Raw genomic sequence first — 24726 nt, 5'->3', positions numbered from 1 at the left:
CAACTTTTTATGATGCACATGTATTGTTAAAATTTTTCATAAATAATTAAATATTTGACAATTTTGGGGAAAAAAAAGAAATTTTAGACATGTCAAAAACCCCCAAAAACAGGCCCTGCCAAATGTGGGCAAGATTTCAAATGTATTTATATAGCTTCCTTTCCATAACAGAACACAGAGACATACTTTATGGCATACTTTTTGGTTAGCAATGTGTCTGATAAGAAGTATAAAAAAGCATCAGATTCTGCAAGCCAAAAAGCTGCAAATGCATACTTCACACGTATTCACTAAGCATCCATTATGTGTCCAGCACTAAGCATAGAGTTCAAATCTAGTACCAGGTCCACACAAATATAATACATGAATTCTGCTGGTTAGGGACTAATTTCACTTAAGGAAGTATGAGAAACAAGGCAATACACGACTATGTAACATTTATAAATAAGGGATGGAGAATACATTTTACGATAATTTAGAGTAGAAGGAGTAAAGCTAAGGTGGTTGAAGGCTTCATGGAAGAAGTAGGACTTGAGCTGAGTCTTGGCAGAAGGGGTAAGAAATCAGAGACAGAGTAATTGTTTGGGGAAATCAGGTAAATATTTGGAGATAGCCAGAGCACTGAAATACTCTGATCTGAGGCGAAGAGTTTATGCTAGCAACTACTAGCAGCAAATTCAGGCTAGACAGTAGAGGACCAGCCAAGGAGTGTGAGCACGATTCTGCAGGTAACACAGAATCATTGAAGAGTTGGGAACAGTGGAGTAACAAGATGAATGTTAAATGAGAGAGGTTTAATCTGGCAGCATATGCAAGGTGGATCTGGAGGGGTCAGATCTTGGAGGCAGAAATATTAGCTACCACACTACTGCACTAATTAAAGTGTGAAGTGATGAAGATATACATTGTATGATAGTAAAAACAGAAAGACAGGAATAACAGATTTTGCAAGGCAAGAATTTTTTAAAAACTTATTAGTTGACTATATATGAGGGATAAGTTGACTAAAAATGATTCCAAGACTTCAGCTATGGATTACCTACAACAATAATTTACCACAAGTAGGCAGGAGAGGTTTAATGTATCTTTTTCATGTCTCTCTCTCAAAAGATGTAAAATGAAGTGTTATTTTAAGGGGCTATAAAGTGAATGGATCATAAGCTAGAACATGTGATATGCAATGCCGCCACTCTTGCCTTTTGCCTATTAAAGCTTGAAAAAAAATAAACTTCATTAACCATACCTTTAATGCCACAAGAAGAGTCACAGTCTCCACAGAATAATAACCTCTGTCTACATAGTCACCCATGAATAGATAGTTTGTATCTGGTGACTTCCCACCGATTCTAAAGAGTTCCATAAGATCATGGAATTGACCATGCACATCTCCACAGACGGTAACAGGACAACGGACCTCTTGCACATTTGATTCTTTTGTTAAAATTTCCTTAGCCTGTTAAAAAAAATGAAATCAACAATTAAAAAAAAACTTCTATCACAATTTTTTTTTTTTTTTTTTTCCGGTACGCAGGCCTCTCACTGTTGTGGCCTCTCCCATTGCGGAGCACAGGCTCCGGACGCGCAGGCTCAGCGGCCATGGCTCACGGGCCCAGCCGCTCTGCGGCATGTGGGATCTTCCCGGACCAGGGCACGAACCCGTGTCCCCTGCATCGGCAGGCGGACTCTCAACCACTGCGCCACCAGGGAAGCTCCTATCACAAATCTGAAGGCATCATTTCTTGTCTATTAAAAGAAAATCTGGAGGAAAAAACCACCTGAATGTGTATTATAAAATCATAAAACTAAAACCACAACAAGATTCCACTTTACACCTACTAGGATGGCTAAATATAAAAGAATTACAAGTGATTTTGAGGATGTGGAGAAACTGGAACTTTCACACAGTGCTGGTGAAAATCTAAAATGGTACAACTGCTGTGGAAAACAGTCTGACAGTTCCTCAAGGTGTTAAATATAAAATTACCAGGTGATTCAGCAATTCCATCCCTAGATACATACTTAAGAGAAATGAAAACTTAAGTTTACACATGTTCATGGCAGCATTACAATAGCCCAAAAGTGGAAACCACCTAAATGTCCATTAACTAATGAATAGACAAATATGGTATTATTCAATGGACTATTAATAATAAAAAGAAATGACGTCCTGACACATGCTATAACTCTGAAAACATATTAAGTGAAAGAAGATAGTCACAAATGGTCATATATTGTATGACTCCATTTACGTGAATTGTTTAGAACAGACAAATCTACAGAGACAGAAGATTAGGGTTGCCTAGGGCCGAGAGGTAATAACTAAGGGGCATGGGATTTCTATGCCTATTCTCATACCCTATAGGCAGGAGTGCACATATCTGGAAAGCTAACAAAATGTAAACTGATGTGAGGCAAAGACTGCCTAACCTCAATATCCACTATCCCTTTCCTTCTCAATAATTAAACTCATTGTATTCAATCAGATAGCCATGCTCCGAGCTGAAAAACTACATTTCCCAGCTGCCTTAGTCCAGGCTGCCGTAACAAATAACAGACTAGGTGGCTTAAACAACAGAAATTTATTCCTCACAGTTCTGAAGATTGAGAAACCCAAGATCAAGGTGCCGGTTGATTCGATTCCTGGTGAGGACCCTCATCCTGGTTTGCAGAGGGACGCCTTCTTGCTGTGTATGCCTTCTTCACATGGTATTAAGAGAGAGAGGTCATCTCTCTAGTGTCTCTTCTGATAAGGGGCACTAATTCCATTCATGAGGGCTTTACCCTCATGACCTAATTACCTACCAAAGGCCCCACCTCCAAGTACCATCACACTGGGGATCAGGCATCACCTATGAATTTTGAGAAGATACAAATATTCAGTCCATAGCACCAGCCTCTCATGCAACTACAAATGGCTGTAAGACTAAGTTCTGGTCTGTATGATGTAAGGAGTGTTATGTGGGAACCAGAAAGTTTCCTTAAAAAGGGGATGTGCCCTTCATCACTCTCCATCCTGTTTCCTAGAATGTATATGTGATGGCTGGACTCCAGGAGCCACCTCTACCACAAAGAGGGGCTTGCTCTTCCCTAGGAAGAGCAAGCAGAGTGCTGGAAGGTGTGGCAGGCTGACAAAACACACTGCAAAGCGATGCTCCCTTCCCGATCACCAGAACCTGTGTATATTACCTTGTATGAAAAAGATGTGATTAAGCATCTTGGGGGAGGCACTTATCCTAGATTATCCCAATAGGCCCTAAATGTAATTACATACACCCTTATTAGAGAGGGAGAGGGAGTTTTGAGACAGACACACGGACAGAGAAGTCCATGTGAAGAGAGAGGCAGATTGAAGTGACGTGGCCAGGAGTGCCAGCAGTCTCCAGACGCTGGAAGAGGCAAGGAACGGATTCTCTCTTACAGCCTCCAGAGGGTGCGTGGCCCTGCTGACACCTAGGTTTTGGACTTCCAGCCCCCAGAGCCGTGAGGGATAAATGTCTTGTTTTAAGCCGCCCAGTTAGTGGTAATTTGTTACAGCAGCCCCAGGAAGCTAACACAGCAAGATGTCTGGTTTCCTGATACCTCAGTGGAGTTATCACCCCTGGACTGCCTATCTCCAGATTTTCCTGCACATGGAGAAATACAAACTGCAACCTTGGTTCAGCCTTTATTATTTTGGATTTTCTGTTACACAAACCAAACCTAACACTAACTGATACATGGTTACACATTGGACCAAGCAACTCCACTTCTAGGCATCTACACTATGAATAAAATCAGATAAATATGTATGGATATAAGTAAAGGAATGACTGCTTTTAAGAAAAAGAAAAACGAAACTATAAATGTACACTGGATAGTTAAGAAAACAAATATGAAACATCCACAGAATGGAATACTAAGTAGACATTAAGAATGTTATAGAAGTATATTTGATATAATGGGTATCTGGTATATAAATGAAAAAGGCAAGTCACAAAACTACAAGATCCCCTGTTTAACAAGAAAAACTGTCTAGGAGTTCCACACCAAGAAAACTGCTCTAACGATTTTCAGACACGATCATGTTAGGTTCTTCAAATAGCTGGTTCAGATCACAGGACCAAACTTTCACAGCAGAGTCATTCAAGTCAAGCCCAAAGCATTAATGAACTGGGGTTAAAGACAAAAAGTCCTTAATATAAAAACCAATTTATAGGGACTTCCCTGGGGGTCCAGCAGTTAAAGACCTCGCCTTCCAATGCAGGGGGTACAGGTTCAATCCCTGGTTGGGGAGCTAAGATCCTACATGCCTTGTGGCCAAAAAACCATAAAAAACATAGAACAGAAGCAATACTGTAACAAATTCAATAAAAACTTTAGTAATGGTCCACATTAAAAAAAGAAAAAAATCTCTGAAAAAACCCAAAAACCAATTTATAGAAGCCAAATCCCAAAGTTAAAAGGATCCTAGTATAATGGCTGAAGATTGAGAAAACAAGTAGCAGAGAGGTCTTTCAAGAGCAACATAACCTCCTGCAATGGAACTAACAACTGGAAAAAGTCATGGCAACAAGCTTAAAAGTGAGTAAAATCACTATGTCATCTGCTTAGCAAGCATCAAGTAATTTGTTTTTCAAGTCAAATGGGAGCAAATAACCAACATTTTCCAGAAATATTTAAAACAGAATCCTCAAGTCATGTAACGTTAAGAATTTTTAACAAGCTCACCCTACTTAAAGAACCTACTAAGGAAGTATTACCAAAAACAGAGGAAAGATTCCTTAATATACAGTTCCCACACAGGACAAGTTAGGAGGCTGATAAGCCGTTTGCTCTGATGTGCACCGTACACCGCAATCACGTGACATATCAAAGTATTCCTGAAGAGTAAGGTTCATGTATCCATGTCACATCTGTCAGGTGTCTAGTATAGGCCAGGCACCAGAGATAAAAAGAACAGGTAAACTCTCCACCTCAAACACGCTGGCTTTGATGAGCTCAAACCAAACAAAATAAAAACTTCTGTTTACAGAAAGAGATAAAAGAAAAATGCCTGGGGAAATACTTACAGCACACAGGATAACACTAATACTGACATCTGTAGTATAAAGATATTTGTAGAATAAGTTACAATATGCCTCAAAAATAATTGATTCAGTCAATCCTAATTAAGAGGTCACATTTTTGAGAGGCCCAAGAAAACTACTTATATGAAAGCATTTGAGAATATAAAGCTCTGAATCAGCCTTCATTGTTTAAACTGTTAAATGAAAGAAGGTTTTAAACTATTTTTATAACAGTTGACTTAAAATATAAAGTTATATTTTCTGTATTTTAAATCAAAAAGTTAATTTTTAAGTCTAGGTAGGGAGATTTTCTACATTGATGGCTTTATTAGTTCCCAAACTTGTAATTAGTTCCCAAACTTGTAATAGTGACACTATGAAGTTTTGTTGAAAAACTTTTATTCACTTACTATACTGATCTCAAGTTTTAAGAGTAAAAAGGGGTCACGAGACTAAAAAGCTTGGAAATTATTATATTAATGCATCTGTTCTGTTGACCTACATGTAAGATGTAAGATGAAAGATAAGGGTAGGTCGGTTCACATTACTACAAAGACATGTATCATTCACCTCAACTTGCTTTCAGTGACTATTTCGTCCTATTACACCAATCCAAAACACTGATGTTAGAATACGTAAAACAAAATCCCAACGAAAGTCTGTATACACACTGTTAGAATCACAAAGAAAGTCAGTCTACCTCCAGGTTCATCTATGCCAACTGGATGCACCTAGCCCAGACTTTTAACCTGAAGTGACTCTAAGCAGTAGAGACAATGGCAAGTTCTACTCCCACACAGGTGTTCTCTCCAGCGTTCTAAATCGTTTCTATGGTATGATTTTGACTGTGGCTCCAATCTCTCTTTAATTTCTGCAAAATTTCCAAGCTTGGTTCTCCAGCTTGCCTTCTGATTCTAGGCTACTAAACATTCTTCTGGCAAATGACATTTCTGCTTAAGTTAGCCTGGTAAACTTCCCAAGAGTTATGAACAGTGTAGTCCATATTTTTCTTCTCTTTGCCTATAATTAGTTAGAATGAGATATGTGCAGAAGTCTTCCAGAAAAATGAGTTCTCCCATTTGAAATCTCACTGTGTAACCCTAAGACCTATATACACTTCAGTTTCTTCACTCAGACTAGGTATCTGCGAGTCTGTGTCTCTCTAAAATGTGAAGTCTTACCTTCCACATGTGTAATATGGAAATAGCTATGCTTTTCCAAATTCAAATTCTCTAAGGGTTGATTCTTAGCTGTGTGGCAAAATACATTATTTTATTATCATCATGTTACTGAAGTATCTTTTTCTCAGGGGGGAAGAGAAGACCTAAACTGTGGGTTTATTTTTCTCATGTAACAAGAAGCCTGGACATAGGCAGCGCTGGGTTGGTGCAGCTTCTCAAGGACCACTGGGGCAGCAGACTCTTTCCCTTCACCTTCTCTGCCATCCTTAGTAAACAGAATCGCCATCTCATGGTCATAAAATGATGATGCATCTGTAGGCACTGCATCTGGTATCTCACTCAGCAAGAAGGGGCAAAAGGCCAAAGGGCACATGCCAGTCTAGTCTATCCATCTCACAAAGTTTTCCCAGAATTCTCACTGGCCAGCTGAGACACATGCTCCCTGCTGCCCAATCAGTCACTGGGGTGGGGCGAGAATGAGGGCAGAGCTGCTACAAGGTGTAATTCCGATTAGAACTGAAGGAAATTTTAGAGATTATCAAGCGTCTCCTTAAAGGTCTGGCAAACGGCCAGAAATGTCCGAGATCACAAATGAAACAGCATTTTTACCAAGTTTATTCATAAGATAGCTTCCCAATTTTGTTCAGAAAAAAAAATCAAACTGAAGAGCGTAAGTCATTAGAGTTCAATTGGACCCGATGTCTATTTTTGTTATTAATTAAAAAAAAAATACTCAGCCGATGGTTCCAACTCTAAAAAGGAAAACTGCTTCATATACGAACATTATCATTACTGTCTCACTTTAAATATAGAAATAAAAAGCCCCAAAATGTAAATATTATCCAATTCAATTAAAAAAATTTATTTATTTTTGGCTGCGTTGGGTCTTCGTTGCTGCAGGCAGGCTTTCTCTAGTTGCGGTGAGCGGGGGGCTACTCTTCATTGCTGTGCGCGGGCTTCTCTTGCGGAGCACGGGCTCTAGGCGTGTGGGCTTCAGTAGTTGTGGCACATGGGCTCAGTAGTTGTGGCTCACGGGCTCTAGAGCACAGGTTCAGTAGTCGCGGCGCACGGGCTTAGTTGCTCCGCGGCATGTGGGATCTTCCCAGACCAGACCACCTGCATTGGCAGGTGGATTCTTAACCACTGCGCCACCAGGGAAGTCCCACAATTGTTCTTTTAAGGATATATGGTTATCTTAACCCAGCACAGGTTTTATAAAACTATGAGGATGGGTTAAGATATGTGATTTACAGTGTGTGTGTGTGTGTGTGTGTGTGTGTGTGTGTTTGCTTTACCATAATACGTCCTAAGCTTTTATCTACATAACAGTGAAGTACTTTGTCAGGCCAGAGCCAGCCCCCCTCCAATATTTTTATCTTTACTGTACAGATTCCTGATGTTTCTAAACACTTGATTTATAGCTAACACCCTTTATTGTAAAGTGATCTTACTGTGAGATCACTCTGGCTTGCCTTCAAGGAAAGAATGTGCTGGACTGGCAGAAGTAAGTATACAGTTCATCTGATACTTGTGAATTCTCAGTGTAAAAACCCTTGTGTGTCAGGAGTCCCCAAGACCAGCCCCAGGTTTGGTGGTGATTCATAAAAGAAGGTCCACACAACTCAGCACGTAGTTGTACTCATGGCTATGATTTATTACAGCAAAAAAGCAAAATCAGCAAAAAAAGGCACATGCGGCACAGCCCCGAGGAAATTGAGCGCAAGCCTCCGGAGTCCTCTCCCAGTGGAGCTGCAGAGAGTGAGCCTAACACCTGCAGCAGCAAGCTGAAGCCACACATGTGAAATCCGTCAGTCACGGGGAAGCTCATTAGAGGCGCTGTGCCCAGGATTTGTAAAGGGGAGCTGGTCACATGGATACCCCCTGCCTAGCATGTACCAAAATTCCAGACTTCAAAAGCACAGCACGTGTTCCGCATAAATCACACTGTTTGCATAAACAGTTTAGGCACAGCGAGCCACGCTTAACAGGGAATGGTGGGAAGCCTCCCAAATCCAAGTTTCCAGACACCAGACAACCTTGAAATGAGACCTTTCTACATACAGTGGTCTTAGGACTGCTACACTCTTTTCTGTACACCGTGTAATTCGATATATGAGTGCTTTTTAATGTGACTTAGCACCCAAAGTTTAATTATCTCTAAGACTCTGACAAGACCAAGTTTCAACTGTGAAGTGAAGGACTGTGGTGATGGTAAACGCCACCCGGCACAGACACATCCAGGCATAAAGCTTAACAGTATACCAGCAAGTTTAACGCGTCGCTGTGTACCTATCCATGCAAACTTGCTTCCTTTCTCACCCATTTAAAACAAATTCTTTCTTGTTGCTATAAAGTCAAATCTATCTTAGGAAGAGAATTGAGAAAAATAAAGCTTTGGGAATGACATTCACATATAATGCTTTATTTTTCCTCTACCCACATTTTAAGAATGCAGAATATATAAATGTCAAGTCTCCCCAGCTTCTCAACAGGTGGCATTCTATTTTTAGCTTTGTGCTGGTGCCCACTGCCAGAGCCATGATCCCAAAGGGCTAACATATTTGGTGTTGGCAGAGCCAGTACACAAGTTATTTTCTTTCCCCTCTATTTACACATAAATAATCTGCTATAAAACATTAGAGTCTACCTCTTACTCCTAGGCAAATTCATCCAAAGAAAGCCATAGAACAGAGTGATCTCCAAAACAGATGAGATTAAATGAAGTTCCAAATCCTACAGGGCTAGGTTAATGTAAGTAGGGTGGCCTGTCCTCCTACAGTTACAAGGTTCTTCCATAAATGAGAACTGACCTTTTTTTTTTTTTTCAATACAAAGAAATAAACCTTTTCTTTCAGTTCAACCACAGTCAAGAGTCTGTATGCCAGGCAACGTCAAGCTTGGAAACACAAGAATAAATCATATGGTCTGTTGAAATTAAGAAAGAATGAACTATATGTATGTACACAGGCCAAGACAGATTGTTTGGTTAAAAAAAAAGATTTTAGTATAACTGTGATCCCACTTTAATGAAAACAATACACCACAAACATCCTCCCTACCCCCCAAAACCCATGTTTTTTGCACACAGAGAACAAGGCCTGGAAAACTACCTAATGTTTGCCTCTGAGGCAGGATGGTAGTGGACAGGGAAGGTGGGTGCAACAGTGGAGAGCATTTGCTTTTCCCCTACATTTCTGAGATGTTCTAATTTTTAAAAAACAAATATGTATTACTTTTTCAATCTGAAAAAAAACACTTTTTAAACTTCAAAACAAATTCCAGATGGCAATAACTTAATTATGAAAACAACCACAGTGCCATATTCATATAAGGGAATTTTATTCAGCCACAAAAAGGAATGAAGTACTGACACATGCTCAGCATGGAAGAATCTCCAGCCAGACACAAAACATTACGTATTACATGATTCCATTCATATACAATGTCTAGAACAGGCAAATCCATAGAGACAGAAAGTAAATCAGTGGCTGCCAGGGGATGGGGGGAAGGGAGAATGAGGAATGACTGCTAGTGGGCAGGGGGTTTCTTTTCTGGGGTGATGAAAATGTTCTGCAATTATATGGTGGAGATGGTTGCAAAACTTTATGAATATACTAAAACCACGGAACTGTACACTTTATAGGGCGACTTTTATAGTATGTGAATTACATCTCAATTTAAGAATATGAGGAGTGGGCTTCCCTGGTGGCGCAGTGGTTGAGAGTCCGCCTGCCAGTGCAGGGGACACGGGTTCGTGCCCTGGTCCGGGAGGATCCCACATGCCACGGAGCAGCTGGGCCCGTGAGCCATGGCCACTGAGTCTGCGCGTCCGGAGCCTGTGCTCCGCAACGGGAGAGGCCACAACAGTGAGAGGCCCGCGTACCGCAAAAAAAAAACAAAAAAAAAAGAATATGAGGAGGGACTTCCCTGGTGGTCCAGTGGTTAAGAATCCGGGCTCCCAATGCAGGGGACCCAGGTTCGATCCCTGGTCAGGGAACTAGATCCCGCATGCCGCAACTAAAGATCCCGTGTGCTGCAACTAAGACCCGGTGCAGCCAAATAAATAAATAAATATTAAAAAAAAATATATATATATATATATATATATGTATGAGGAAAACCCTAAAACTAAATGTGAAATGCTGTTGCAGCTCTGACTTAGCCTTCTTTGAAGATGACAGTGATTTTAATGCCATTTTTCTTAGAAAATCTAAGTTCAGAAATATAGTTTACATAGTCTAAAGTGCAGTGATTGTTTTGGCATTAATTTTATCTTCAATTTCTGGTATTCTGGTTTCCTTTCATCAAAGAGGACTTCATTCACCAAGTCCTTCAGAACATTTGTCCTGAAAAAAACACTGAAGGAAAACTTTCTGCAAGATCTTCAAAGTAGAATAAAAGGCACATGTTGCAAATAAAACTACTCCATGTGAAACGTTTATAAAGTATCTTCATTTTTTCTATCTATGAACATGATTTTACACATCATACGTAAAGTCGAGAAATGATGAATTGATTTTAAAAGGTCTGTTTTCTCGTCATTAGCAGTAGTTCATGTTAGTCTAGTTTGCTTTAGTTACTTTACCTGTCTGCTATGAAAGGTTGGCTTAGATAAGCACGGAACATGATGATTTGTTCAGTCAGTAAAATTGGGGTTTAACCTCATATTCCACTGTAATCATGTCATTCTTTGTTGTAGTAGAAAGAGACGAGCTATCTAGGTGAGAGGCCCGCGTACCGCAAAAAAAAAAAAAAAAAAAAAAAAAGTTCTAGCCACAGAATGTCCTTGGCAGTGCCAGACCGGCTCTCCAGGCACACTCTCTTTCTAAATCACTGTGCATACTGCTGCTGCAGAAACAAATGGCAGAAGCAATCTCTCTACACACGTAAGACAGTCAAATGTGCAATCAGCTCCAAAGCTGGACTGCTAATTTAAGTTCATGTTAAGAGCTAATCGCCTTCTTGGAAGACATGCCTTAACTATTTTATGCAAACAGTTTTCCTCTAGACAGAAATTAACCTTGAAGGCCGACATACCATATCATTCATACCCATATTTTTTGTAGCTGTTCTCCAATTGGCATTAGGATGGGTTTTATTTTTGCCACTACCTCAAAACAGGGCTTTTTCCAGTACCACTTTGGTCTTAATTTCAGCTGACTCCTTCACGTTTTAGGCAATCTGAGTTAGAATACGAATTTAATTTTGAGGGAGAAATCACCCTCACAACGATGTACCTTTCTATAGAATAGTATTTCTAACAGACTCCAAAAAAATCATGTTACTTAAAAAAAAAAACCTAAAATCTAGTCACAAAGAATTAAACAAAAAGATGATATTTACAATTAGGTTTGACTTTTTATTGTCTCTTGCATTTTTTCTATATGCCTGCCCCCAATGCAGGGGACACGGGTTCGAGCCCTGGTCCGGGAAGATCCCACGTCACAGAGCAACTAAGCCCGTGCGCCACAACTACTGAGCGTGCGCTCTAGAGTCCTCGAGCCACAACTACTGAGGCCACGTGCCACAACTACTGAAGCCTGTGTGCTCTAGGGCCTGTGCTCCGCAACAAGAGAAGCCACTGTAATGAGAAGCCTGTGTACCGTGACAAAGAGTAGCCCCCGCTCACCGCAACTAGAGAAAGCCCGCGCGCAGCAACGAGGACGCAACGCAGCCAAAAAAAAATAATAATAAAATTTTAAAAAGATATAATGAAACTGCATTTTTCAGAGTTCTAGAACCACTCTATAGAAAACCTCTTTTGAAGTACATTCTCCACAGAGAAGTCATATCAACACTTCTACTTATTTTGCATCTTTTTCCAAAAGAAAATAGGATGACATTTAAAACAAGATAAAATAGCTACTTTTATTTTTAGCTTTTCTTCATTTAATACTCATTGCTGATTTCTGGTCAGGACTTTACACCAGTAGTATCTTAATACAACCGCCCCAGGAGATCAGCAAGTACGATCATCCCTGTCTTAGATAAGGAGTCAGAGGTGCAGAGACTGGCAGCCATCAAGCTGTGGAGCCAGGGTTTGAACTCAGGCTGCCTACTAGAGTTTGCTATAAACAAACACTGCACTTGGCAGGAAAAAGGCGGGTAGAGGTAGGGAAATGAAATGGAACTTTAGACTAAGGCTAGAAGACAGAAAATATACACCACAGAGGTTCACCACAGCTGCTAGAAGGGGGCTGCCGCACGAAGCACTGCTCAGGGGGGTAGCGAGGAAGGGCTACCATCACTCTTCTCCAGCCCGTCGGCAACCCCATCAAAGGGGTGGAGGACAAAGATGAATGACAGGAGATTTTCACTTAAAAAAATCATGTTTAGTGGCAAAGTAGAAGTATACAAAGAAAGAAGTGGGTAAGATACCAGCTGAAATATACCTCAGAGGTCCTAGAGATGGGTAGTCCAATTTATTTAGGAGCTGAAGTTAAAAGAATCTCTCTGGGCAAATTCAGAAAGCTTGCTCAAGTGATTAAGGCTCAAGTGTGACTGAGCAGGGGTACAACATTCTTCTCCAGGAAGACATCTTAAAATTATTAGAGAGTCAAAGGTAAAACCAATTCAACTACCAACTTTGCCCATAACTTCAAGTCTACATCTACTGTTCACAGTGAGGTTAACTGACTCAGCTAATTTCAGAACTGGATATTTCACCTGACACTAGAGCCTGAGAGATCGAGTTAAAACATATATTCTAAGACATGAAGTTATAGTTTATCATGCAAGAAAACTGAATGTCGAATTTGAAGCGGTAAGTAAACAATTTGTTTCAGAAACACAAAGATACCATTTGCTTGGCAGTTCTATTTACAGAACTAAATCCTCTTGAGTCAACATATAGTTATTTAATAGACTCACAGACACAGAAAACAAAGTTATGGTTACCAAAGTGGATGGGGGGGGGGATAAATTAGGAGTTTGGGATTAACATATACACACTACTATATATAAAATAGATGAACAACAAGGGCCTACTGTACAGCACAGGGAACTATACTCAATATCTTGTAATAACTTTAATACAAGAGAGAATCTGAAAAAGAATATATATATATGTAAAACTGAATCACCTGGTCCTGAACCAAGATGGTGGAGTAGAAGGACGAGCTCTCACTCCCTCTTGCGAGAACACCAGAATCACACCTAGCTGCGGGACAATCATCGACAGGAAGACACTGGAACTCACCAAAAAAGATACCTCACATCCAAAGACAAAGGAGAAGCCACAATGAGATGGTAGGAGGGGTGTAATCACAGCAGAATCAAATCCTGTAACTGCTGAGTGGGTGACTCACAGACTGGAGAACATTTATACCACAGAGGTCCACCCACTGGAGTGAAGGTTCTGAGCCCCACGTCAGGCTTCCGAAGCTGGGGGTCCGGCAACGGGAGGAGGCATTCCTAGGGAATCAGACTTTGAAGGCTAGCGAGATTTGACTGCAGGACTTTCACAGGACTGGGGGAAACAGAGACTCCACTCTTGGAGGGCACACACAAAGTAGTGTGCGCAACGGGACACAGGGGAAGGAGCAGTGACCCCAGGGGAGACTGAACCAGACCTCCCTGCTAGTGTTGGAGGGTCTCCTGCAGTGGTGGGGGGTGGCTGTGGTTGTGAGGACAAGGAAACTGGCAGCAGAGTTTCTGGGAAGTGCTCCTTGGTGTGAGCCCTCCCAGAGTCCACCATTAGCCCCACCAAAGAGCCCAGGTAGGCTCCAGTGTTGGGTTGCCTCAGGCCAAACAACCAACAAGGAGGGAACCCAGCCCCACCCATCAGCAGACAAGCAGATTAAAGTTTTACTGAGCTCTGCCCACCAGAGCAACACCCAGCTCTACCCACCACCAGTCCCTCCCATCAGGAAACTTGCACAAGCCTCTTAGATAGCCTCATCCACCAGAGGGCAGACAGCAGAAGCAAGAAGAACTACCATCCTGCAGCCTGTGGAACAAAAACCACACTCACAGAAAGACAAGATGAAAAGACAGAGGGCTATGTACCAGATGAAGGAACAAGATAAAACCCCAGAAAAACAACTAAATGAAGTGGAGATAGGCAACCTTCCAGAAAAAGAATTCAGAATAATAGTAGTGAAGATGATCCAGGACCTCTGAAAAAGAATGGAGGCAAAGATCGAGAAGATGCAAGAAATGTTTAACAAAGACCTAGAAGAATTAAAGAACAAACAGAGATGAACAATACAATAACTGAAATGAAAACTACACTAGAAGGAATCAATAGCAGAATAACTGAGGTAGAAGAACGAATAAGTGACCTGGAAGACAGAATGGTGGAATTCACTGCTGCAGAACAGAATTAAAAAAAAGAATGAAAAGAAATGAAGACAGCCTAAGAGACCACTGGGACGACATTAAACGCAACAACATTCGCATTATAGTGCTCCCAGAAGGAGAAGAGAGAGCGAAAGGACCCGAGAAAATATTTGAAGAGATTACAGTCGAAAACTTCCCCAACATGGGAAAGGAAATAGCCACCCAAGTCCAGGAAGCGCAGCGAGTCCCATACAAGATAAACCCAAGTAGAAACACGCCAAGACACGTAGTAATCAAACTGACAAAAATTAAAGACAAAGAAAAATTATTAAAAGCAACAAGGGAAAAACAACAAATAACATACAAGGGAACTCCCATAAGGTTAACAGCTGATTTCTCAGCAGAAACTCTACTACAAGCCAAAAGGGAGTGGCATGATATACTTAAAGTGATGAAAGGGAAGAACCTACAACCAAGATTACTCTACCTGGCAAGGATCTCATTCAGATTTGATGGAGAAATCAAAAGCTTTACAGATAGGCAAAAGCTAAGAGAATTCAGCACCACCAAACCAGCTCTACAGCAAATGCTAAAGGAACTTCTCTAAGTGGGAAACACAAGAGAAGAAAAGGACCTACAAAAACAAACCCAAAACAATTAAGAAAATGGTCATAGGAACATGCATATTGATAATTACCTTAAACGTGAACGGATTAAATGCTCCAACCAAAAGACACAGGCTTGCTGAATGGATACAAAAACAAGACCCATATATATGCTGTCTACAAGAGACCCACTTCAGACCTAGGGACACAAACAGACTGAAAGTGAGGGGATGGAAAAAGATATTCCATGCAAATGGAAATCAAAGGAAAGCTGGAATAGCAATACTCATATCAGACAAAATAGACTTTAAAATAAAGAACGTTACAAGAGACAAGGAAGGACACCACAAAAAGATCAAAGGATCAATGCAAGAAGATATAACAATTATAAATATATATGCATCCAACACAGAAAGCATCTCAGTACATAAGGCAAATGCTAATAGCCATAAAAGAGGAAATCAGGGCTTCCCTGGTGGCGCAGTGGTTGACAGTCCACCTGCCGATGCAGGGGACACAGGTTCGTGCCCCGGTCTGGGAAGATCCCACATGCCGCGGAGCGGCTGGGCCCGTGAGCCATGGCCGCTGGAGCCTGTGCTCCGCAGCGGGAGAGGCCACAACAGTGACAGGCCCGCATACCGGAAAAAAAAAAAAAAAGAGGAAATCAACAGTAACACAGTAATACTGGGGGACTTTAACACCTCACTTACACCAATGGACAGATCATCCAAAATGAAAATAACGAAACAGAAGCTTTAAATGACACAACAGACCAGATAAATTTAATTGATATTTATAGGACATTCCATCCAAAAACAGCAGATTACACTTTCTTCTCAAGTGCACACGGAACATTCTCCAGGATAGATCACATCTTGGGTCACAAATCAAGCCTCAGTCAATTTAAGAAAATTGAAGTCATATCAAGCATCTTTTCTGACCACAACGCTATGAGATTAGAAATGAATTACAGGGAAAAAAACGTAAAAAACACAAACACATGGAGGCTAAACAATGTTACTAAATAACTAAGAGATCACTGAAGAAATCAAAGAGGAAATTTAAAAATACCTAGAGACAAATGACAATGAAAACACGACGATCCAAAACTGATCGGATGCAGCAAAAGCAGTTCTAAGAGGGAAGTTTACAGCGGTACAAGCCTACCTCAAGAAACAAAAAAAAATCTCAAATAAGCAATCTAACCTTACACCTAAAGAAACTAGAGAAAGAAGAACAAACAAAACCCAAAGTCAGCAGAAGGAAAGAAATCATCAAGATCAGAGTAGAAATAAATGTAATAGAAACAAAGAAAACAATAGCAAAGATCAATAAAACTAAAAGCTGGTTCTTTGAGAAGATAAACAAAATTGATAAACCATTAGCCAGATTCATCAAGAAAAAGAGAGAGGACTCAAATCAATAAAATTAGAAATGAAAAAGGAGAAGTTATAACAGACACCACAGAAATACAAAGCATCCTAGGAGACTACTATAAACAACTCTATGCCAATAAAATGGACAAGCTGGAAGAAATGGACAAATTCTTAGAAAGGTATAACCTTCTGAGACTGAACAAGGAAGAAACAGAAAATATGAACAGACCAATCACAAGTAATGAAACTGACACTGTGATTAAAAATCTTGCAACAAATAAAAGTCCAGGACTAGATGGCTTCACAGGTGAATTCTATCAATCATTTAGAGAAGAGCTAATACCCATTCTTCTCAAACTCTTCCAAAAATTTGCATAGGAACACTCCCAAACTCATTCTATGAGGCCACCCTCACCCTGATACCAGAATCAGACAAAGATACTACGAAAAAAGAAAATTACAGACCAATATCACTCATGAATATAGATGCAAAAATCCTCAACAAAATACTAGCAAACAGAATCCAACAACAGATTAAAAGGATCATACACCATGATCAAGTGGGATTTATCCCAGGGATGCAAGAGTTCTTCAATATACACAAATCAATCAATGTGATACACTATATTAACAAACTGAAGAATAAAAACCATATGATCTCAATAGATGCAGTAAAAGCTTTTGACAAAATTCAACACCCATTTATGACAAAAACTCTCCAGAAAGTGGGCACAGAGGGAACCTACCTCAACATAATAAAGGCCAGATACGACAAACCCACAGCAAACATCATTCTCAATGGTGAAAAACTGAAAGCACTTTCTCTAAGATCAGGAAAAAGACAAGGATGTCCACTCTCATCACTATTATTCAACATAGTTTTGGAAGTCCTAGCCACAGCAATCAGAGAAGAAAAAGAAAGAAAAGGAATACAAATTGGAAAAGAAGAAGTAAAACTGTCACTGTTTGCAGATGACATGATACTATACATAGAGAATCCTAAAGATGCCACCAGAAAACTACTACAGCTAATCAATGAATTTGGTAAAGTTGCAGGATACAAAATTAATGCACAGAAATCTCTTACATCCCTATACACTAATGCTGAAAACTCTGAAAGAGAACTTAAGGAGACGCTCCCATTTACCACTGCAACAAAAAGAATAAAATACCTAGGAATAAACCTACCTAGGGAGACAAAACACCTGTATACAGAAAACTATAAGACAGTGATGAAAGAAATTAAAGATGATACCAACAGATGGAGAGATATACCATGTTCTTGGATTGGAAAAATCAATATTGTTGATATTTGTCCCAAAGCAATCTACAGATTCAATGCAATCCCTATCAAATTACCAATCGCATTTTTTACAGAACTAGAACCAAAAAATCTTAAAATTTGTATGGAGACACAAAAGACCCCAAATAGCCAAAGCAGTCGTGAGGGAAAAAAGTGGAGCTGGAGGAATCAGACTCCCTGACTTCAGACTATATATACTACAAAGCTACAGTAATCAAGACAATATGGTACTGGCACAAAAACAGAAACATAGATCAATGGAACAAGACAGAAAGTCCAGAGATAAACCCACACACCTATGGTCAACTAATCTATGACAAAGGAGGCAAGAATATACAGTGGAGAAAAGACAGTCTCTTCAATAAGTGGTGCTGGGAAAACTGGGCAGCTACATGTAAAAGAATGAAGTTAGAACATTCCCTAACACCATACACAAAAATAAACTCAAAATGGATTAGAGACCTAAATGTAAGACCGGACACTATAAAACTCTTAGAGGAAAACATAGGAAGAACACTCTTTGACATAAATCACAGCAAGATCTTTTTTGATCCACCTCATAAAGGGAAATAAAAATAAAAATAAAAATAAACAAATGGGACCTAATCAAACTTAGGAGCTTTTGCACAGCAAAGGAAACCATAAACAAGACGAAAAGACAACCCTCAGAATGGGAGAAAATATTTGCAAACGAATCAATGGACAAAGGATTAATCTCCAAAATATAAACAGCTCATGCAGCTCAATATTAAAAAAACAACCCAATCCAAAAATGGGCAGAAGACCTGAATAGACATTTCTCCAAAGAAGACATACAGATGGCCAAGAAGCACATGAAAAGCTGCTCAACATCACTAATCGTTAGAGAAATGCAAATCAACACTACAACGAGGTATCACCTCACACCAGTAAGAATGGGCATCATCAGAAAATCTACAAACAGCAAATGCTGGAGAGGGTGTGGAGAAAAGGTAACCCTCTTGCACTGTTGGTGGGAATGTAAATTGATACAGCCACTATGGAGAACAGTATGGAGGTTCCTTAAAAAACTAAATATAGAAGTGCCATATGCCCCAGCAATCCCACTACTGGGCATATACCCAGAGAAAGCCAAAATTCAAAAAGACACATGCACCCCCATGTTCATTGTAGCACTATTTACAATAGCCAGGTCATGGAAGCAACCTAAATGCCCATCGACAGACAAATGGATAAAGATGTGGTACATATATACAATGGAATATTACTCAGCCATAAAAAGGAACGAAAATGGGTCATTTGTAGAGACGTGGATGCATCTAGAGACTGTCATACAAAGTGAAGTACGTCAGAAAAACAAATATTGTATATTAACGCATATATGTGGAACCTAGAGAAATGGTACAGATGAACCAGTTTGCAGGGCAGAAATTGAGACACAGATGTAGAGAACAAACGTATGGACACCACGGGCGCAAAGCCGTAGGGGTGGGGGGGTGGGGAGTGTGGTGGTGTGAGGCATTGGGCGATTGGGATTAATATGTATACAGTAATATGTATAAAATGGATGACTAATAAGAACCTGCTGTATAAAAAAATAAAATAAAATTCAAAAAAACTGAATCACTCTGTTGTATACTTGAAACTAACACATTGTAAATTAACTATACTTCACAAAAAGTTATTTAATACATAAAGACCCTAAGCAACATTACACGTAGTTAAAAAACACTATTCTAACTACTTAATATTAGCTATTACTCCTCCATTCCTAAGATGCTTAATTTTAAGGGTAACCTATAAATAATAATGACAAAATCTTTCTTTCTTTAGTGCTTTTCTGAGGCATCCTGACTTCCAAACACAATTATGAAGAAAGTCTTACGGATTTTGGCTTAAACCCCCTCCCCCCAAATCCAAAAACATTAAAAAATAAATAACTTCGTTACTCCTTCACATGGAACCTTCTTACATAAAAATTATTTAGTCCAAACTACATAAAAGATGAATGAGAAAAGATGGAAAGTCCGAAATAATTACAGTGGTTAAGAAAACAATGCACACAGAATTCAGAAAGTTAGATCACACTATCAACAGCAACTGTAAACAGTAAACCACCTGCATATTTTATTACTTTCTGGAAATGAAAAAAAAACTTACATATAATAGTAATAACTTTCTGAAAAGTGCTAACCTGCACGAAAAACACATACCCCATTAAACATTTCAGGCAAGCACTGTTGCCAAACTTAAGACTTGCCGTCTTGTTTCTGAAAATCAACAATTTTTTGCTTCCAAAGAGCCTCTCAACGTGCAGACCAGTCACCATCTGTCTCAACTAAAGTCAAGTTCTATTTTAAAAATCACAGTCTGTCATCACACCCACCTCTCTACAAACAAATGCTTCACGCATACCAATTTACTGATTTTTGATGGGCCCGAGTCACCTGAGAAAAAGCCTGGGTGTATTTCAGAGCGCGTTGATAGTCACAACACCCAGGTTCGTTTTCGGTGCATTTTCAATTTCGAGACCGCACGAGATTCATCTGCCGGCCAGCTAAAGCGCCGGGATGGCTAGTCCGCACAGGAAATGCTGGGGTGTCAGCAATTCCCCCACAATAGCGTTGGCGACCCCAATCACACTCAGGGCGTGGATTCCGGGTGCCACAATGCCCCCGCCCACCTACCCCGGACCCCACAGGCCAGGACCGGGAGCGTCCGGTCCGGATCGTGGGCTGGGTTCCCGGGGGTCCTGGAAGGGCCCGACCCCACCCGGGGAAGGATGCCCAAACCGGAGACGCAGCCCTGCGGGTCCCCGGACCGGCGCGCCGGACACAGGGCAGGCATTCCGGGAGGGGGTGAGGGGAGGGCAGAAAGAGGAGGAGGAGGAGGAGGAGGAACGGGGTCCCTGCCCGCATCTCGCCCCTTTTCTCTCTTACCTTTTCGCACAGCGTCCGCACCTGGTTCTCGTTCAGTTGTTTACACTCGTTCAGCTGCTCGACCCACTGGTCCAGCTCCTTGGTGAACGCCTTGTCGTCCATGGTGGCCCGAGCCCCTCCCCCGCTGCCTCCCGCCCCCCTCCCCGCCCCCGCGCGCCCCAGCCCCGGGCGCCGCTCCCCTCGCCCGGCGCCGCCGCCGCCGCCGCCAGCTCCCAGCGGGAGAGGAAGGAGCCGGGGAGCGCGACCCCGCGCCCCGCCCAAGCCCCGCGGGCGGCTCCGGGCGCACGGCCTCCGGGAGACCCCTGCCCGCCCTGGCCCGTTGGGCCGCGCGCCCCAGGAGTCGGTGAAGGGCGCGGGGAGGTGCGGGGCTTCCGCGCAGCTCCCGCCGGACGATGGGCACCTGCCGCCGCCGCCTCCCGCCCGCCGGCCGCTCCCCGTTCCCTTGCCCCTTGTCTCTCGCTCTTTCTCTCCCCTCCCTCCGGGTGTCCGTCATCGCCCGGGCATTTCCGCCGGGAAAAGGCGAGCAGGCGGCGCCGCCGGGGCCCGAGACGCGGGGAGGGATGCAGCGGCCCCGTGTGGCTCGGCGGAGAAACGGGCCGAGGGGCCAAGGGTCGCGCCGCTTTCTCGCTCTTCCACTTTGTATCATTCTTTTTCACTTCGGGTCCGGACCAAGCGCTCCAGGTTCTTCCTTCACATCCTTTTCTCTGGGAATTCTGTCCCCACCTTACTCTCTTGCAGTGCTTTCTCTTTTCTCTCTCTCTCATTTTTTTTTTTTTTAGCGCTCTGAGGAGGGAATTGGTAAGCTTGTGTCTCTCCTCGACCACATAGACCCGAGAGTCTAGCACTCTCCTATAGCAGGCATTCCGTATCTATTAAATAAATAAATAAATAAATAAATTCTTTCCGGTCTTAGCTCTGTCATTAGCTAGCTGTGCAGCACTGACATCTCGAATCCTCCCTTTCAGCATCAGAAAGACGAGCCGATTGCTCTGTGGCATCAATGTGTCCCTTCCAACGCCGGCATTCTTCACCGCGTTTATGCAGTGTTTACTGAATTCTGATGATTTGTTCATTCAACGAACATTTAACGAGCAACTGCTAACTGCCAGGTCCCTTGGAGCGCAGGTGCTAACCAAGCATACTTCCTCTATCAGGATGTTGCCTGAACCCAAGTGGCAGGCAACGTCCTGTATCAGAAGGCAAGGACTCCCTCTTGGCATTCCCAGCCTCCTAGCCATGTCCTCGGACAATCGCCGGATCGCCCCCAGCCTCAGATTCCTCATTTGTTAAAAGGGCGCGGCGAGGCCTATCTTTTAAGTTGTGATGATTAAATTCTACAAGTGCTTATCCAATAGTACAGTATGGGAGCCGTGTTCGTTGCCTAATCCTTCCTAGGCAACAGCTACCGAAAGCTTTAGAAAGGTGGCATTCGAACTGAATTTTTTTTTTTTTTTTTTTGCGGTACGCGGGCCTCTCACTGTTGTGGCCTTTCCCGTTGCGGAGCACAGGCTCCGGACGCGCAAGCTCAGCGGCCATGGCTCACGGGCCTAGCCGCTCCGCGGCATGTGGGATCTTCCCGGACCGGGGCACGAACCCGTGTCCCCTGCATCGGCAGGCGGACTCTCAACCACTGCGCCACCAGGGAAGCCCTCGAACTGAATTTTGAACCTTCTCCCCAGGCAAAACCTTGAAGTTGCCTGGAGAAGAGGAAAGAAACTTTTTTTTGGAGAGTGGCAGAGGACAAATGTGTGAAAGACCATGGTCAGTTTGGAAAGCTATAAATACTCCTAGCAACAGAAGTAAGTCATATGGTGGGAAACAAGGTTGAAAGAGCTCCTGTTCTCAAGTGACTTGTAAATAGCAGCAAACCAACTGAAGGACAGGACATGAAAAGATGGTGAAACAGTACTGAACAGAAGGGGAACCTGCATGATTGCAACAGATTTGCAGTCTCTGAGGCGGTTAGTCTGTAAATGTTGAAAGGAGGCTGCATCTCAGGTAAATCTGGAAAGCTCAGAATGAGAATGAGAGGAAGAATGGTATTTCTGGAGTTCCTACAGAGGATGGACTGAGAACAGAAAGTATACCTTGAGGAGAAATGGGAACTACGAATAGTGTTTAGGGAGGGAGGTCCTTGACATAGAAGCAAATGTGTTTGGGATTAATGTGCAAGAACGCTCTTAGAGCTGGGAGTAGGTGAGTTTGCGAGAACAGGGCTGCTGAAATGTTTAGTCAGGTTATGCTGTAGAGCAAGTAAGAATGCTTTTGAGTGCTTCTTATCTGCTAAGTGTTTCGAATGTATTTAGTACTTCAATAATCCTATGACCCACGGCTGTTGTTACCCTCCATTTTACAGATGAGGAAACAGAAACATAGAGGTTTAAAAATGCGTTCGCGTCACACAGATAGTAACTGGTGGACTAAGGATTAATGCCCAAGTCTGTCTGACTTCCACTCTTGTCATTTGTGTTACGTGACCTCTGCAGTCTGGACGGGAGTACGGAAAGCTGGAGGTTTCTTGGTGATTATAATATCAGTTTTCAGTATTTTGGTTATGAAGCCATCTTAATTAAAGATAAAAACTATAATTCTTAAAATCTTTCTTTCTTCACTCTTTGCTTCTGTTGTATATGTATATGTGGTGTGTCTTCTGCTGTGGAACATAACCATTATTCTCCAATCCTTGCTAATCGTTTGTCATGCAACGCTGCATTTAATCTTAGGTTTGCAGACCAGATCTAAATTTCTTTGTTTTCAAAGAGACAACCAGAAGTGTTTGTATTTTTGTTTTGTTTACCTATTCCCTTCTGGTCACAGAATTCTTAAATAATTAATTCCAGCAAACAACCCTTTGCCTTAAAATTACATTTTAGATTTTGTTCCTACACAATTGTCTGGGTTATTTTAAAATATGTAAACATTGAGGGACTTCCCTGGTGGCGCAGTGGTTAAGAATCCGCCTGCCAATGCAGGGGACACGGGTTCAAGCCCTGGTCCGGGAAGTTCTCACATGCCGTGGAGCAACTAAGCCCTTACACCACAACTACTGAGCCTGAGCTCTAGAGCCCGCGAGCCACAACTACTGAGCCCACGTGCCACAACTACTGAAGCCCACGCGCCTAGAGCCCTTGCTCCCCAACAAGGGAAGCCACCGCAATGAGAAGCCCATGCACCACAACGAAGAGTAGCCCCTGCTCGCCACAACTAGAGAAAGCCCGCGCACAGCAACGAAAACCCAACGCAGCCATAAATAAATAAATAAATTTATTTTTTTTAAAAAAAGCCTATTTATCTAAAAAAAAAGAAATTGATATATGGAACTCTGCATCAGAAACTCAATCAATAATGATGAGATTTAAAAAGACGGTCAATTTGGAAATGCTTTCTTTGAATTTAAAAACTACAAATCACTGTTAATAAAAAGATCATAGTAGGTGTTCTCACCCTACTGCTCAAGAAACATGGTTCTAAAAAAAAACCTTTTCAAAAGTATCAAAAAATAATTTTTTTTTCTTTTGGCTGCACTGAGCAGCTTGCGGGATTTTAGTTCTGGACCAGAGATTGAACCCGGGCCCCGGCAGTGAGAGCAAGGAGTCCTAACCACTGGACCACCAGGGAATTACGAGATGGAATTATCTGAAGATAAAGGAATCAGTGCAGATGTGATGTTCAATATTTTGTCCTTTTTTGTGGTTGCCCTCAGGAGGCTTGGTTCAAATTCCCTAGCACAGTGGAGTTCTTTATCTTTACACATTTTATACCTGGCTATTTTTTTAAATTAAGGTATAATTAGCATAGAACATTATATTGTTTCAGGTGTACAACATGATTTGATACTTGTATATATTGTGGCATGATCACTACAAGTCTGTTACCCAACCAAATTTGGGTCCTCTCACCCACACGCTATAAAGCCAACCTACCGACACCAGGTTGTGGTGAAGGAAGGTGTGTGCAGTGTTTACAGCCGGGCCAAGCAAGGAGTCCAGGCAGCTAGTGCTCAGCACACGTAAACTCT

General features: G+C 41.8%; 1 protein-coding gene across 1 annotated transcript in view; it reads right to left on the bottom strand.

The window, feature by feature from the left end:
- PPP2CB (protein phosphatase 2 catalytic subunit beta) overlaps window positions 1-20866 on the bottom strand; it is a 30512-nt gene extending 9646 nt beyond the window's left edge. The window contains exons 1-2 of the mRNA XM_067721583.1: window positions 20709-20866; window positions 1244-1453 (exon numbers count right to left, since the gene is read on the bottom strand). Of these exons, the coding sequence (XP_067577684.1) occupies window positions 1244-1453; window positions 20709-20810 (312 nt within the window). The 5' untranslated portion in view covers window positions 20811-20866. The remainder of the gene's footprint in view (window positions 1-1243; window positions 1454-20708) is intronic.
- Window positions 20867-24726: the final 3860 nt, after the last annotated feature.

This window comes from Pseudorca crassidens, chromosome 21 (genome assembly GCF_039906515.1).
Source record: "Pseudorca crassidens isolate mPseCra1 chromosome 21, mPseCra1.hap1, whole genome shotgun sequence".
Classification (NCBI taxonomy): Eukaryota; Metazoa; Chordata; class Mammalia; order Artiodactyla; family Delphinidae; genus Pseudorca; species Pseudorca crassidens.
This window is presented reverse-complemented; position numbering and strand designations above follow the sequence as displayed.